Here is an 11,760-nt window from a genome sequence, read left to right as displayed (position 1 = left end):
GTACAATACTCAACGGATGGAAGTAATGTTCTAATGGTATTATGAACTTTCATATCTGATTGTAGACTAAACATTCATAAGAACGAGATGTCATTTGATCCTATGGATAGTAGTATGAGCTCATAATTCATGATCAAAACCATCTTCTCTACGTTTTAGTCTTATTTATCGGACATATTAGGTATTTATGCTTTACTTGTCCTTCTTCTTATTTTGGAAATGATTAGCCTATCAGAACATGTCTTAGAACAAGTCTTCATATTCTCCTTAACGTTTAGGCCTAGATTAGGTGTATCGTCACAAATCGCCTTATACCTATGGACAACTGATTTAATTGCTTTTTGACATTTCAGTTCATGATAGTAGATGTAAGAGTCTTTGAAGTTGGAGTTTCTATTATTGGTCATGTTAGTTCCAATGGACACTCAATCATGCCATACAACTCTATATGGACATTTCAAGGTTCTTCATATCCAAAATCAGAATGAACTGATTATATGTACATGTGAGTTAGTTGATCATGATTACCATAATCAACTTCTAACTAAACAAAATTCCATTTCTCTTAAAAATGTTTTATAACTGTTCATATATTTTTTTGAATGTAGTGGAGGGAGGATCTTTAGGATGAGCTTTCTAATAGGCATGATTTCTCTATTCGTTCTTGAGAACAATTCTCAAGCTACGAATTTTTGACTAGATTGATCATCCTACAATCTAATCCCTGTCGAGGTATTATCATAGTATAATTTTGTGGATTTATCTTATAGACATCATTCAATATCAATTACATTCTAGTTTGATTTATTAATCTTTAATATAATTATTAACCCTAAATGAAATTATTGATTAAAGCTTGGATCCATATTTGGCTTCGCGATGGCTAAAGGGATGTCGTAAACACACCACAAAGTTATCTAGGTGGGTAATGCAATTTACTAGTTTCAATCTTTTGAAACTCCTAGATCATTTGAGATTCATTGACATTCAATGACATGTTAAACTCGTTAGTGCTCATCTCGATTCAATGACGGGGATGTCATAGATCATTGAATAAATAGTGAATCAACCATACAAAATCATGTGACATTCGATATAATTTTATTCTCTTGTTGACATGTCGGTTAACCACACACGCTCCATCAACTGAACAATTTCACGAGTGAAACATCATATTAACTTATATTTTCGCAAATGATATGCCGGTTAACCACACACGCTCCATCTTCAAAATATAAGCAGTATGTGTGTTTTCATAGGCAACACATGACTCACGTTTTTAAACATATAAAATGGAAATTTTGTTTTATTACTTGATTAATACTATTAATCTTGAAAAACAAAATCCGATCAAACCATTTTGGTAAGTCCACTCTTAAAATACAAAACGCGTCGAGGGAGGTAAGGATGAAACATTTTAAAAACGACCTCATTGGGAATCAAAGAAGTCTCCTTAAACCAATATTAGAGTGGGTGCACCTAGTCTCAATTCGACCATAATATTTTTAATTAACATGTGAGGACAAATGTGGTATAACCATAATATCTATCGTATATTATACCATATACTAAATTTAAACCTTTTAAATTTATATTATTTTTTTTAACAATCAAATTTAATTCTCTAATTTAAATAATATTCAACTTATTAAATAATCTCAAGGAAAATATTCAAATTTTAAATTTAAGCTTAAATATTAATCAAATTTTAATTAATCAAATATTCAAATTTTAATCCTATTAAACAATATTTCAAATTAATCTAAAATTTGAATTCTCACATTTAAACAATTTAAAATAATATTGTAAACAAGAATCTTATCTCCAATTTTCAAAAAAAAAAAAAAGATAATTTCTAAAACCTAAAAGCCAGGCAAGCGTGCCGCATCCAGAAGGGGGCGCGCTGCAACTAAGCAAGTTTCTTTTCAGTTTTCGATTTTATAAAATATGTTCCAAAAACTAAAACTTATTGGCTCTGATGCCGCTGTTGGGGATTTATTGCATCAAGTAGACTATCTAAAGGTATCAAAATAATCAACAGATTTACCTCAATGCACAGGCATCCTAGAATCTAGGTTTTACTAGTAAGCAACATACTTTAAAATCAAACTGAATAGAAAACTTACATCTTGATCCTTAGATCATGTGATGGACATCTCTTGCAAAGGATGAAGAGGCCAAAGCAGAACTCATCTAATGTAGTCATGCCCAAGTCTCTAAAAGCATAACAAGGAAAACCCAAATTAGGGTTAGGTCAAAATTTTAATAGCCCTAGAAAGGGGTTATATTTTTTGTCCATAAAGAGAGGAAAAGAGGGCAAAACCAATTTATGAAGGAAAAAAGCATCTAGGGTTTGATTCTTAGCTCCCAATTTATATAGAGAGCTAATAAATCATTAAGCAATTCAAATTCCTAAAGAATAATCTTTACCTTATTCAAATTTCACCTCTTTTCTCTGGATGGTTCTAGAATATTCAAATTAATCCTAAAGATTTAATTAATATTCAACATATTTAATTAATTAAAACTATTTAATTAAATATCAAAATAATTTCCAATTAATTTACTAAATTCTTAATAAATTAACAACTTATTTTCTCCATTTTCATAATGTTATTTATGTCATGAAACCAATCCAAAAGTGTCATGTTATTATTTAGAGGTATTAACAATTAGTTAATGACATTGGACATTATTTCCAACAAAAACTATTTTTGAGGTTGCTTTATGTTAATAAATCAGATTTCAATAAACGAAGTCCATTTCAAGAAAAATATTATTTACGAACTGTCTTCACAAATTCATAGCCAATTTCGCAAAACATGGTTTTCGAAACACCTCTATGTCAAATATATGATTTCATAAATCAATTTTTTTCAAAACTATAGCTATTTTTTAAAAGGATCATTATTATGTAAGAGTATATTTACTTTTTATGCTCGTTAAGGGGTGATGTGCATGCCTTGTCAAGGGTGACACAACACCACCACTCATACCATAAGTCTACGGATTGTCAGGATTGACAAAGATTTTGAAATTTATTCTAAAATACAATTAATGAAATTTACGAAAAAAAAATTCCTTAACAACAGTCTATGGAGCAGCTAGGGTTGTAAACGAACCGAACGAACATGAACGGTGCTTGTTCATGTTCGTTCGTTTAAGTTAGCCGAACAAATAAACGAACACGAGCGGATAAACGAACGAATTTTCTTGTTCATGTTCGTTCGTTTAACAAATTACATTGTTCATGTTCGTTCGTTTATGTTCGTGAACATGCTAAACGAATAAAAGCAAACGAACATAAATGAACAAAGATAAAAAAACATAATTAAAGATATATGAACATAAATAAATATATAATACACTAATGTAATCAAACACAATTAAGCATATGTGAACATAAAACGAACTTATATGAACGAACATAAACGAACGTAAACGAACAACATAAACGAACGTTCACGGCCATAATTGAACGAACGGGAGCATTGTTCATGTTCGTTCGTTTAACTAAACGAACGATAATTTGTGTTCATGTTCGTTCGTTTATTAAATAAACGAACATAAACGAACTTCTCGCCGAACGGTTCACGAACAGTTCGTTGAACGTTCAGTTCGTTTACAGCCCTAGGAGCAGCTATTTCTTAGAGTTTTGTATTTACAATATGTCCTATGTAATTTTTTAGAACAATTTACACACGCATCTACTGCTCAATTCTTAAATCTATATCTTTTATCTACAACAAAAATTAAATCATTAACATTTGGCTGATGGGTATATATTCGTGAGTATATATTCGTCAACTCCTAATACTAGTGTTATGCTAAAAACATTTTGGTATAGACACTATGTAATTGATGATCATTTTGAACAAAGTTTCAAATTCGTAAATCTTTTGTTATATTTGTTTTTATGGTTATTTTTGTGATTTTCTTTTAATTAAAATAGTTAGTTCTTGATGATTTGTTTTAATCCATTTTGCAAAATGTAAATAAAATCATGTTTTTTTGTTATATTTGATTCGTATAATATAAGATATACAAAATACGGTTGTAAGATTACCCAAAATAGACATTCATGTATGTGTCTGTTTTGTTAAGAGGCTGAAACATGATGGAGTCTATTCTCTCTTTCAACCTCTACCAAATTTTTGCCGATGGAGTCCCATGGTGTCATTAAATTTACGGTTTTGCCACTCCACCTCTGTATAAGTATTCATTCAAATTGCAAAACACACAGACACACATACACTCTATCATTATAATATTAATCAAATAAAAATATCGATACTGAAAAGGCTTCTTTTTTCTACTGAACTTTCTTCCGACTTCGTCTCCTACAATCTCTCCGTCTCTCAATTTCTACGCTTTCAACCGCAATATTGCATCATCTATGTACGTATATCTATCAATTCTTTCGTAAATTTCGCCAATTGGTGTACTATGGTTACCAATTTGCGACTGTTTATGCAGATGGTGGTTTGATCAGGGGTTTTTTTTATTGAGTTGAGGAATTGAATTTGATTGACGAAATGAGAGTAAAGGAGATGCATCCGTTGTGTTGTATATCGCTGGAAAGTCCATCGATCGGGGACCAGTCGCCGGAACCGAGGATGAAGTTGTCAAGGTCGTGTTCGGTGGCGGACATGAGATCCGACGGCAATGCCGTTGGATTGAGGAGGTCTGGATCTGAATCCTGTTCTGGCAGCACAAGCTTCGCCGGAGTGTTATACAAATGGACAAATTACGGCAAAGGATGGAGATCGAGATGGTTTTTGTTACGCAACGGCGTAATTTCCTACTCGAAGATCCTCCAACCAGAAACCCTCGCTGCCGGAGAAGACGTTAGGTTCATCGGCGACGTGTCCTCCGGAAGACTTAAACGTCTCGATAGAAGCGGTAGTAGCAGGCATCAGAAACATCAGAAAGCTGTTGGAATCGTTCACCTCAAGGTAATCAAACGACTTCGAACCATATAACTACTAAATTAAACCAAAAGCAAAAGGTTTTAGCAAGACACAACACAACACAGAGACGGTATGTTCCAATCGCTTTTTCACGGAAAAGTTTCCTTTAACGGCAAAAAGTTGACTCCGGTTGTACATCTTTTCCGTGCCGCCATGAATTGCCTTGATATCCGAGCTCAGCCCCATTGACCATTCTCTGTATGCTGATAAAATACACGTATAATAACATCAGCATTTATTGAATTTTGTATATGATTGATATATCAGTTCAGTAAATACTTGGAAATTATTACTCGATTGTTTTATATGAATATATGTGGGTCACATCAGCAGGGCCACATAGCAATTTGCAGCCTGGCTTTATTTTGTGGTCACGACGACTGCTTCACCCAGTTTTTTTTTTCTTCGTCGCTTTAAACTTGGATAAGAGTTTTCCTTGTCTTACAAGTCCCACTTCCTTTAGATCTTGTCTTTTGGTCAGTTTTTTGCGTCTCTTTCTTTTACTTGGGTTGATTCATTCATGCTTACATGGATGGAAATATGCAAGTATATACAGTACAATCACAATCACAATGCGATTAATAGTTTTTTTTTTATTTGCAGGTTTCATCATTTCGAGAGAGCAGATCAGATGATAGGCGATTTTATATATTCACAGCTACAAAGACACTCCATCTCCGGACAAGTTCAAAGAAAGACAGAGTTGCCTGGATTGAATCTTTAGCCTCAACCAGAAGTCTATTCACCCTACGAAGATTAAATTATAAACCCTCTATCCTACCACCTGACCTATCATTGTCAACTGAAAGATTAAAGAAACGCTTGCTTGAAGAAGGAATCAGTGAGGTGCTCATCAAAGACTGTGAGCAGATCATGCTCTTGGAATTTTCTGAAATTAAAGGACAAGTTCAACTTCTTTGTGAAGAGCGTTCAAATCTGCTCGACACCTTAAGGCAGTTGGAGGTATATTTTTAATTCTTCTTGTTTAGTAATAAATAAATTCATGATCACCTGTGGTTGTTATGTGTATGGTTTACCTAATTATAATCAGAAGAAGCATTAATCTTTGCATGAATCAGGCTGCTAATATTGAAGGTGAAACATCTGGAGTTCCTGAAGGTGACTATCAATTGACACAACAGGAATTTACAGATCGTGGAAAATACAGTGGTATGCTATTTCTTACTATTACAGTATTGTATAAATATAAATATATTTAATTGTGGAGCTTGATATTCAGAATGGAGTACAACCGAATCATCACAAGAACTAGAGGATCAGGGTTCAGAAGATGAGGAGACTTGCTTCTTTGACACAAAAGATTGTTTTCCTAGAGCTACTGATGTAATGGGTGAAGTGATTATTGAGAGGAGAAAGAAGCTTCCGGATCCTTGTGAGAAAGAAAAGGGTGTGAGTCTGTGGTCCTTGATTAAAGACAACGTTGGAAAGGATCTGACACGTGTCTGTCTCCCTGTTTATTTCAATGAGCCAATTTCATCTCTACAAAAATGCTTTGAGGATCTGGAGTACTCTTACCTTCTAGATCGTGCTTATGAACATGGAAACAGTCTTGAAAGAGTTTTAAATGTTGCTGCTTTTGCTGTTTCTGGATACGCTTCTTCAGAAGGACGACATTGTAAACCTTTCAATCCTTTGTTAGGGGAAACTTATGAGGCTGATTACCCTGAGAAAGGAGTCCGATTCTTTTCTGAGAAGGTGAGTCATCATCCTACTCTCATAGCTTGTCATTCTCAAGGTAGAGGATGGAAATTTTGGGGGGACAGCAACATCAGAACTAAATTTTGGGGGAGATCAATTCAACTTGACCCTGTTGGCCTTCTTACCTTAGAATTTGATGATGGTGAGGTTTTCCAGTGGAGCAAGGTATGTAAAACTTTTTTAAAAAAAAGGGTAAAATGGTCATTTAGTCAAGTTTCCCCGTATTTTATTCATTTTGTTTTTGGTCTCATCAGGTTACAACCAGCATTTATAATCTTATTTTGGGTAAAGTATACTGTGATCATCATGGAATGATGCATATACGTGGTAATAGAGAATATTCATGCAAGCTCAAGTTCAAAGAACAGTCAATTCTTGAAAGAAACCCACGCCAGGTAAATGCTTAAAAAATGGTGACATTAATATAAATTATAGAATTTTGATCCCTAATTATTGTTGAACAGGTACATGGGTTTGTTGAAGATGCTAACGGAAAAAAGCACGCAACATTATTTGGGAAATGGGACGACAGCATGTATTACATAAATGGAATTACAAATGTGAAACCAAAGGATATGAGTGATGCACATCTATTGTGGCAAAGGACACTGCCTCCTGTTAATCTCACTCGATACAATCTAACATCTTTTGCCATCACATTGAACGAGTTAACCCCAGGACTACAGGTACAAATCACAACTCATTCATTCAAATTCAAACTCTTGATGATATCAATTTCATTTAAGATTTGTTTTTCATCTGTTTTGGGTGTTTTTTTTTCAAAAAAAAAAAAAAAAGGAGAAGCTTCCACCTACGGATTCACGACTCAGGCCAGACCAACGACACCTTGAGAACGGTGAATATGACATGGCAAATTCAGAAAAGCTCCGTCTTGAGACCAGACAGAGAATGGTATGCTTTCTTAACCTTAACCTTTTGTTAACGGTTTTTGACATTAACCTTTGAACTTATGAGGAACACATTGTGAATATTGATAATATTATTTGATTTAATATTTTCTAGTCACGAAAACTACAAGAAAATGGATGGAAACCGCGATGGTTTAAAAAAGAGGGTGAAGACGGGACGTATCGGTATGTAGGTGGATATTGGGAAGAACGAGAGGATGGTAAGTGGGAGGGTTGCCCGAATATATTTGGTGAATTTAGTGACGATTCCATCAACACATCCTGATTTATCCCAAGGTAAATTACTTTTATCTCTTTTTCTTTTCTATGGTAAATAAAAGAAAAAGTAAACTTAAAGAGACCTTTTATCATGTTATAAATGCAGGGAGAAAGGGAGGAGGTACAAAATCCATATATATGTATGTATGTATGTATGTATAAAACCCAATTCTTCAAGATTCTTAGTGTTTGCTGAAAGAAAAAAGATATAGATAACAACAATCTTCGGGTGGGTGGCGTAACGTTGGCACTTGGCACTAAAACTAGCTAGCTAGCTACTTAATTTAGATGTGTATCTTTCGGGTTATATATATATATATATATATATATATATATATATATATATATATATATATATATATATATATTGGATAGACATTATTCATTCATTGCCTACAACATATATATGTCAAAATTTTAAGTAACTCTAACTGTTCATATCACTTTCGTCATTATCTTGATCATCACAGATTTTACAAATTAAAACTTTAGATAAAACAAATTAGTCCACATAAATATGCATCATCATCATCATCATCTTCAAGCGCCAAACTTGTCTTCCTCCAACTCAATGGCAACGCCCTCCCCAGCAAGCCTATGTTCCCTATACACATACCATTTGGCCCCTATCAAATACAAGCCCATGTTCAAAACACTTAGAATTGCCAACAACCAGTAGAAGTTGTAAAGCTTTCCTTTGTTCAAGTTATCCGCTAGCCATGGCTCCTTCTCCCCTGTCACCTTATGCACTATACTCACCAACAACGAGCTAAAAAAGAACCCTAACGACAACGTACTCAAAAACAACCCTGTACTCATCGTCTTCATCCCTTTCGGGCACTCTCTCAAGAAGAAATCAAGCTGCCCGATGTAAGTAAACGCCTCCCCTGACCCCACCAAGAAAAACTGAGGAACCAACCAAAACACACTGAGTGGGACCACCTTTGACGGGTCGTTGACCAACCCATGGGTCTGAGCCATGCGAAGTCGTTTGATCTCGGTCAACGCTGCTGCAACCATAGCTAACGCAGACATGACTAGGCCAACCCCGATCCGTTGAAGTGGGGTTAGCCCTTGTGGGTGTTTGAGGACCCGTCTGGCGACTGGGACGATGATCCGGTCGTACACCGGAACGGTCAACAGAATGCTCCCCACGAAGAAGACGGTCAACGACGCCGGAGGGATGAGGAAGGATTTTCCGATGTGGCGGTCCATGGTGGTGGCTTGTGACACTGAGAAAGTTGTCATTTGGGCGTATATTGTCCAGAACATGATTGTCGTCGCCCAAATCGGGAGCATCGTGATCACCATTTTCACTTCTTCTACGTCGGTTGAAGTCGAAAGGTACCATTTGTTCACCTCCTTCACAGTCTCACTGTTCTTGATTGCCGCCTTGTCGAGAAAACTGTAAATATGAAAAGGTAAAAAAATATATATATATTATTATTATCATTATAAAGATATACTGTATATTTTAATCGAGAGAGAGAATTAATCTTGATTGATATAGAACCACGTCATAAAAAAAAAAAAATTGTTGACAGACTGGGTTCATCTTCAGGTGCTCGTGAACTTTTTTCGAATCACACATGCATCTCATTTTGATACATTAAAATATTATTATTTAGTGCATTATTTTGTATAGTGATAGTGTATATGTTTTATTAAATTAAAAACCGACAGACATGGGGTGTAAGAAATAGATATCATATTTAATTGATTTATTTAAGATAAATGACTGACCGGAACTGTTTGCTGTGAGGCAACTTCTGTTTAAGGTTTTTTCCGTCAACTCCAACTCCTTGGGTAACATCATCGACATTGAACAACAAGGAAGGATCCGACGGAAGCTCCAAATGCCTCTTCCTCCATGCTCCGATGAAAACCGATGCTATTTGGGTTAACGGACTACCCACGAGCTTCTTAAACCGGTACCTTCTTGTACCCGACAAGAAGATCACCAACCCTAACCCAATTGAACACGCCACGATCCCATACCCCCACCGCCGCCCTAGGTTGTCCTGGATGTAAACCAGAACCGTAACTGCCGCCAATGACCCGATACTTATGAAGAAGAAGAACCAGTTGAAAAAGGTTGTCATTTGGGCCTTTTCCTCTTTGTCCGTTTCGTCGAACTGGTCCGACCCGAAACCCGATACACTGGATTTTAACCCTCCGGTTCCCAGAGCAGTTAAGTAAAGGGCCAGGTACAGAACGGCTAACTGGAGATCGGTCGCCGGAATGCAGGAACCACCGGTTTTGGAACATTTTGGTGGTTGTAGGCTTGGAATGGCGGTTGAGATCGTTAATATCGTCACACCCTATATATAAATATACATGAAACGTAAAAAAATTAATATATATATATATATATATATATATATATATATATATATATATATATATATATTATCTAATCAGAACTTCAGAGCTGAATGTTTTTGGAATGGAAGAGTAAAAATAAATTAAGTACTTACCGTTGCTTGCACCGCCGTGAATATTGCAATTGTAAGATAGCGGCCGAGAAAGGTGTCGGCGACGAAACCGCCGAGGAGACATAACATGAAAGAGGTACCCATGAAGTTAGTAACGTCGTTAGCGGCGTTAGCCTGTCCTAAATGCATAGTACCAGTCAAATACGTCACTAAATTAACGGCGATACCCAACGTCGTTAGCCTCTCACACGCCTCCACCCCTAAATAATTAAAAATAAAAACATCAGATCACGATATATACGTATAACGACAAAAACAAAAATAAAACATCTCCGGTGACTGTTTCAGTCACTTAAGTGATTGAAAACTAAGCCGCCGTGGGTGGAGGTGGACCTAGAATCATGGCGGCACTAGTCCAGCCGCCGGTGGTGGAACGGGGTGCCGGCCTGCCTTTGTAGTCCCAAGCGTCCGGTAGAGTTTTGACCATTTGTGATTCCGGCAGCGACATGTTATGGTTTTGTATAATATTTTGGAAGTGAATGAAGAGCTTGGTGTATCCGTGTATGTGTATATATGCAGTATGTTTTGAGATGCTAAAAACACTATAAAATTGAGTTGTGGGAAGACCGACCTTGTCTTTTTATAGCCGTGACAATGTCACACATCAAGTCGTTTTTTTTATTTATTATTATTTTCTTGTTTTAAACCTCGTAAACTTGAATAATATTAACCTATTTTATTTTTTAATCATATTAAAACTTTTAGTTTTTATGTGAAAGTTACCAGATAAATAAATAAAATCCGGCTTTATTAGTTACTTTGCGCATTTTTTTTGTCAAAATTGGTACACGTACATGTTTTTTTTTATAAGATTTTCTTTTTTATAAAAAGAAACTTTTCTATTGAGTGTTCATGTGATGGTCGTACTTAACATGGAAAGTTATTGTGGGGTAAATCATAATTGACTTTATTTGGCTTAAAGACCGTTTAGAGTTTGACACGTCAAAAAGTTATGAATATTTGTGACAAGAAGCTAAAAGTGCAACTAGCCTCATTACACTTGGTTTTACTTCATTTAATATAACAACTCATTATACGTGGTTTTACACGATATAATCACTTCCATTACTCCATTATTAACTAATTTTTTCAAATTGTAAACCTTTCTATTTTGGCAAGTTTATATATTCATATATTTGAATATTATTATATTATACAAAGATTCATAATGACCAATAATTATTTTTCATAAATTTAAATACTTGAAAAGAAAAGAAGTAAATAAAAGGGATGAATGAATGGGCCAAATGTTAATTGTTAAACCCATACAGATTAAAGATACAGGTGCTGCAGTGCTTGCTTTTAATTAATTGAAGGCCAACCAGCTACACATGACAATGTCCTTCCTTCACTTAACCACGGGATAATCAAGGCTGCTTGTACTCTTGT

The 11,760-nt window shown here is 35.2% G+C and overlaps 2 protein-coding genes across 3 annotated transcripts; one reads left to right on the top strand and one right to left on the bottom strand.

Annotated features, from left to right (window-relative positions):
* The first annotated feature begins 4,237 nt into the window (after positions 1-4,237).
* On the top strand, positions 4,238-8,041 carry LOC145165137 (oxysterol-binding protein-related protein 2A-like). 2 transcript variants are annotated; one of them, XM_079083806.1, is made up of 10 exons: positions 4,238-4,398; positions 4,477-4,955; positions 5,574-5,933; positions 6,050-6,140; positions 6,211-6,854; positions 6,944-7,084; positions 7,154-7,375; positions 7,488-7,601; positions 7,713-7,894; positions 7,983-8,041. In XM_079083806.1, the coding sequence occupies exons 2-9, from the start codon at positions 4,536-4,538 to the stop codon at positions 7,881-7,883; spliced, it is 2,163 nt and encodes a 720-aa protein (XP_078939932.1). In that variant the 5' UTR covers positions 4,238-4,398; positions 4,477-4,535; the 3' UTR covers positions 7,884-7,894; positions 7,983-8,041. The 2 variants fall into 2 exon arrangements, with proteins under 2 accessions (XP_078939932.1, XP_078939933.1); XM_079083807.1 differs by lacking the exons at positions 4,238-4,398; positions 4,477-4,955 and adding an exon at positions 5,270-5,446.
* Positions 8,042-8,283: 242 nt separating this feature from the next.
* On the bottom strand, positions 8,284-10,926 carry LOC145165139 (protein NRT1/ PTR FAMILY 6.3-like). Its single transcript, XM_079083808.1, has 4 exons — positions 10,705-10,926; positions 10,354-10,571; positions 9,620-10,197; positions 8,284-9,281 (listed from the first exon to the last, which is right to left on the bottom strand). The coding sequence occupies exons 1-4, from the start codon at positions 10,817-10,819 to the stop codon at positions 8,417-8,419; spliced, it is 1,776 nt and encodes a 591-aa protein (XP_078939934.1). The 5' UTR covers positions 10,820-10,926; the 3' UTR covers positions 8,284-8,416.
* Positions 10,927-11,760: the final 834 nt, after the last annotated feature.

Source organism: Lactuca virosa, chromosome 3 (assembly GCF_052849685.1).
Source record: "Lactuca virosa cultivar CGN04683 chromosome 3, Lactuca_virosa_CGN04683_v6, whole genome shotgun sequence".
NCBI classification, from domain to species: Eukaryota; Viridiplantae; Streptophyta; class Magnoliopsida; order Asterales; family Asteraceae; genus Lactuca; species Lactuca virosa.
Note: the sequence above shows the minus strand (reverse complement) of the source record. Positions and strands in the feature narration are given on the sequence as shown.

Coding starts and splice junctions, on each gene's coding strand:
- LOC145165137 (XM_079083806.1), top strand. CDS start 4,536: ATGAGAGTAAAGGAGATGCATCCGTTGTGTTGTATATCGCTGGAAAGT. Junction 6,141..6,210: donor AGATCGTGGAAAATACAGTG/GTATGCTATTTC, acceptor CTTGATATTCAG/AATGGAGTACAACCGAATCA. Junction 7,376..7,487: donor AGTTAACCCCAGGACTACAG/GTACAAATCACA, acceptor AAAAAAAAAAAG/GAGAAGCTTCCACCTACGGA.
- LOC145165139 (XM_079083808.1), bottom strand. CDS start 10,819: ATGTCGCTGCCGGAATCACAAATGGTCAAAACTCTACCGGACGCTTGG. Junction 10,198..10,353: donor TCACGGCGGTGCAAGCAACG/GTAAGTACTTAA, acceptor ATTTATATATAG/GGTGTGACGATATTAACGAT. Junction 9,282..9,619: donor CCTCACAGCAAACAGTTCCG/GTCAGTCATTTA, acceptor TCATATTTACAG/TTTTCTCGACAAGGCGGCAA.